This window comes from Triticum aestivum, chromosome 2A (assembly GCF_018294505.1).
Source record: "Triticum aestivum cultivar Chinese Spring chromosome 2A, IWGSC CS RefSeq v2.1, whole genome shotgun sequence".
Taxonomy (NCBI): Eukaryota; Viridiplantae; Streptophyta; class Magnoliopsida; order Poales; family Poaceae; genus Triticum; species Triticum aestivum.
In genome coordinates, this window is record NC_057797.1 from 217,773,343 (window position 1) to 217,777,986 (window position 4,644).

The window sequence follows — 4,644 nt, forward strand, 5'->3', positions numbered from 1 at the left end:
GATCCTAGATCGATGGGTAGTTGCGCTGCATGCGCCATGCAACGTCGACGGGATAAGGCACACTTGACCAGCTCAAGCCGATAGCGTAGGAGACCAATACAAGTAGTCTAACAGCCCCCCGCAGTCTCATCGTGGGAGGACCGAACGTTGAGACTGGACCTGAATTGTGTGAAAGTGGCAGTAGGCAGTCCTTTGGTGAAGATGTCTGCATACTGGGAGGAAGTAGGAACATGCAACACGCGCACTTTCCCCAACGAAACCTTGTCACGGACGAAATGAATGTCGATCTCGATGTGTTTCGTCCGTCGGTGCTGCACGGGGTTAGCCGACATATAAACTGCAGACACATTATCACAATAAACCACAGTAGACTTGGCGATGGGTTGATGAAGCTCCTCCAATAATTGTCGCAGCCAAGCCGTCTCAGCGACGACGTGGGCCACGACCCGGTACTCCGCCTCAGCGCTAGACCTGGAAACAGTAAGTTGTCGCTTCGACGACCAAGATATCAAATTATCCCCGAGAAAAACGCAAAACCCAGAGGTAGAACGTCGAGTGTCGGGGCAGCCAGCCCAGTCTGCGTCAGAGTAGGCAAGAAGAGTGGTGGGCGATGATGGGTAGAGATGTAAGCCATAGTCTAGGGTGCCTTTGAGATAACGTATGATGCGCTTGACAAGGTTGTAGTGAGAGGAGCGAGGGGCGTGCATGAAAAGACAGGCCTGTTGAACAGCATAGGACAAATCGGGACGGGTGATCGTCATGTACTGCAAGTCACCGGTGAGGCTACGGTAGATAGTAGGGTTATCGAGAAGGCCACCGTCTGCAATGGAGAGTTTGGCGCCCGAATCGACAGGAGTTCGAACAGGATGACAATCGGACATATCGGCTCGCTCGATGATGTCCAAGGCATACTGTCGCTGAGAGAGGTGGAGACCCGAAGACGAGCGGGAGACGGCAACGCCGAGGAAGTGAGAGAGAAGGCCAAGATCTATCATGGAGAACTCGCGACCAAGGAGAGAAATAACATAGTCGAGAAACGCCGGAGATGATGCCGTGAGAATGATGTCATCAACGTATAGGAGGAGGTAGGCTGTGTAGGTAGTGGATTTGTAGATAAAAAGAGAAGTGTCGCATTTAGAGGCAACGAAGCCAATGGATGCGGCATAGGTGGCAAAGCTAGTGAACCAGGCACGGGGGGCTTGCTTAAGTCCATAAAGGGATTTCTTAAGAAGACAAACGTGCGAGGGGGCGGTCGGATCTTCAAATCCGAGGGGCTGCTGACAATAAACTGTCTCGGCAAGGTTTCCGTGGAGAAAAGCATTTTTAACGTCTAGCTGGTGAATGGGCCACGAGTGAGAGGTAGCGAGAGAGAGAACGACACGAATGGTTCTCGGCTTAACTACTGGAGAGAAGGTCTCGTCGTAGTCAATGCCTTCGGTTTGAGAAAAACCGCGAACGACCCATCGTGCCTTGTAGCGCGCTAGGGATCCGTCAGAGTTATACTTATGCCGAAAAACCCACTTCCCACTAATGATCGGAGCCGTGGAGGGTCGAGGGACAAGCGACCAGGTTTTGTTCTGAAGGAGGGCTCGGTACTCATCACCCATGGCACTAGCCCAGCATGGGTCGGCCAGGGCTGCGCGGTAGGTGCGGGGAAGTGGTGAGGCACCCTGAAGGTCGGCGAGAAAGTTGAGTCGGCGAGAGGGTATGTGGAAACCTGTTTTGGCCCGGGTGCGCATGTTGTGAGGGTTAGCGGGAGGCGCGACGGCGACATCACGGGGTGGAAGCGGTCGTGGGGTGGGGGGACTGCCGGACGAGGGAGAGGCAGGGCTGGTGGATGGCAAGCAGCTGGAAGAACTAGGGTTAGGAGTGTTCGAGCGCGGGGGAGAGTCCGTAGATGTGGAGGCCGTAGATGTGGCCGGGTGTGAGCGCAGAGAAGAAGCTGCTGGGGCGGCGTTCGTGGGGGGTGAAGGGACTGCCGAGGCAGCGTTCTGGTCAGGTGAGACGGCTGCTGTGGGAGCGGTCAGACCGACACAGAATGGTGCCATGGCAAGGGCCGGCAGTGTGGTAGTCGACGTGGGTGCGGCTGGATGAGAGAAGTCGGTTAGCGAGGGGTCTTGGGGGGTGCGTGAGAAGGGAAAGACGAACTCATCGAAGGTGACATGTCGCGAGACGTAGACGCGACCTGTAGAGGGATCGAGGCAACGATACCCTTTGTGATCACGCGGGTAACCTATGAAGACACAAGCGACCGAGCGTGCGACAAGTTTGTGAGGGGCGGTGGCTTTCGTGTTAGGGTAGCACAGGCACCCAAAGACACGGAGGTGAGTGTACGTGGGTGGTGTTTGGTGAAGGGTCTCGTGAGGGGTGACGAGAGAGAGAGACGCTTCGTGGGGCGAAGGTTAAGGAGAATAGTGGCGGTGGTGAGTGCATCAGCCCAGTAGCATAGTGGCATGGAGGCTTGGAGCAGAAGGGTGCGTATCACGTCATTGGTCGAGCGAATAGCACGTTCGGTTTTACCGTTCTGGGAAGATGTGTATGGGCAAGAAAAACGCATCACCGTACCGAAGGGAAGAAAGAAGTCGCGATTTTGTGCGCTATCAAACTCACGCCCGTTGTCGCATTGGAGAGTCCGTATGGTCTGCCCAAAATGGGTGCGAACATAAGAATGAAAGAAACGAAAAATGGCAGGAACATCAGACTTGAGTTTGAGAGGAAAAGTCCAGTGGTAGCATGAAAAATCATCAATAAGTAGGAGATAATACTTGCTGCCAGAGGCGCTAGACAAAGGAGCAGTCCAAACATCGCAATGTATAAGATCAAATGGTGCAGCAGTTCGACTAGTGGAGGAAGTAAAAGGGAGGCGGACATGCTTTCCAGTCTGACAAGCATCACACAAGCGCCCATCTGAAATAGGTTTATTACAATGTTCTAAAGTTTTATTTAAACGAAAAGTAGCATCGCCGGGGTGGCCCAAACGCCGGTGCCAAAGGTCGGTGAGGCGGGAGACGACGACGGCGAGGGCGGTGGGGGACGATGACGACGAGGTGGCCGGAGGGAAGATGTCATACAGTTCGCCGTCACTGTTGCATCGAAGAAGCTCCACCTTGGTTGGATAGTCCTTTACAGAGAGAACAAACGGATCAAATTCAACGGAGCAGTTATTATCAGTGGTTAAGCGACGAACGGAAAGCAAATTTTTAATGAGATTAGGGGCAACTAGTACGTTGTTGAGGTATAGGGGTCGATTAGGGTTAGGAAGACAGGAGGAACCAACGTGACTTATAGGCATAGCACTACCGTTTCCGACAAAAACAGGGGGATAATTTGATAAAGCGGCGACGGAGGAAAGCATACCGGGATCAGCCGCTAGATGAGAGGAGGCGCCGGAGTCCGCAACCCAGCCACCGCTAGGCGACTGGATCGACAGGTTGTGCAGAGCGCTCATCAGGGCGGAGTGGTCGACGGCGTTGGAGACGGCGGCCGCGGGCGGGTGGAAGTACGGCTGCGCCTGGTGCTGCTGCGCCTGGTACTGCTGCGGAAGATGTGGCGCCGGCAGGAACTGCTGATGAGGAGGAGGCGCCGCCGGCAGGTACTGCTGCAGTGGAGGGTAGCCCATCGGAGACGGCTGCTGGAGGTGGCCACCGAAGGCGGCGTAGGCGTGCGGCGGCCGCGGACCAAGGATCCCGGGCGCCGGACGAGGTTGAGGTGGGAGTGCCATCGGGTAAGCGTAGACGTGCCCCGTCCACGGCGGTGTAGCCGCGGCCCCCTGATACCCGCCATTGTTGGTGTAGCGGCGGCGTTTGTTGTGTCCCTGGTTGGGTGAGGGAGAGGAGGCTTTGCCGCCGCCGAGACCAGCAGCGGGCGGCCGAGCCTGGCCGCCGGAGGCCCCAATCGAGGGCGCGGGCGACGGACCCCTCAGCTGGACAGCGAGGGCGGTGTGATGGGCGGAGCCGGCGAAGTTATTGCCGATCTCGTCGTGGAGAAGCATGCCGACGGCAACGTCAAAAGGGATGGGAGTTGGGGACTTCTCTATAATTTTGGCAGTAGTCTGATGACGATCTTTGTTGATGCCGCGTAGAAGTTGGATGACCAACTCGTCATCATCCAGGATCTTGCCGGCGTCGCGCAGCTGGTCGGAGATGGACTTGAGGCGAGCGCAGAAGATGGAAACGGAGGAGTCCCCTTGACGAGTTTCAGAGAGCTCCGTCTGGAGCTGGAACCGTCGCGCCCGACGGTTGTTGACGAAGAGAGCCTCGACGGAGGCCCAGGTCTGGGCGGCGGTGGCTTCCCGGTCGAGCATGAAGGCGGCGAGCTCCGTCACCATCGCGCCGAGGAACCACCGCTTCACGGCCTTGTTGACGATGTTCCAGCTCGCGTCGCCGGCGTGGTCGGCGAAGTCCGGCGCGATCCAAGAGGCGACGTCATACTAATCGATGACGTCCAGCATCATCCCCCGCCAGACAGTGTAGTTGGCGCCATTCATGGCGAGGCGGACGGGGAGATTGATGTGAGCGCCCTCGACGCGCATGGCGTGCACATACGCGGGCGTCGGATAGAAGGCCGGTGGCGGCGCCGTTTGAAGAGGGAGAGGCACGGAAGTGACACTCAGAGATGGGGTTTCGGGAGGGAGGTTGGTGGTTG

General features: G+C 56.8%; 1 protein-coding gene across 1 annotated transcript; it reads right to left on the bottom strand.

Annotated features, from left to right (window-relative positions):
* Positions 1–2,729: 2,729 nt before the first annotated feature.
* LOC123185193 (calcium-binding protein P-like) lies at positions 2,730–4,327 on the bottom strand. The gene is made up of 2 exons (XM_044597167.1): positions 3,358–4,327; positions 2,730–3,121 (listed from the first exon to the last, which is right to left on the bottom strand). The coding sequence occupies exons 1-2, from the start codon at positions 4,325–4,327 to the stop codon at positions 3,081–3,083; spliced, it is 1,011 nt and encodes a 336-aa protein (XP_044453102.1). The 3' UTR covers positions 2,730–3,080.
* Positions 4,328–4,644: the final 317 nt, after the last annotated feature.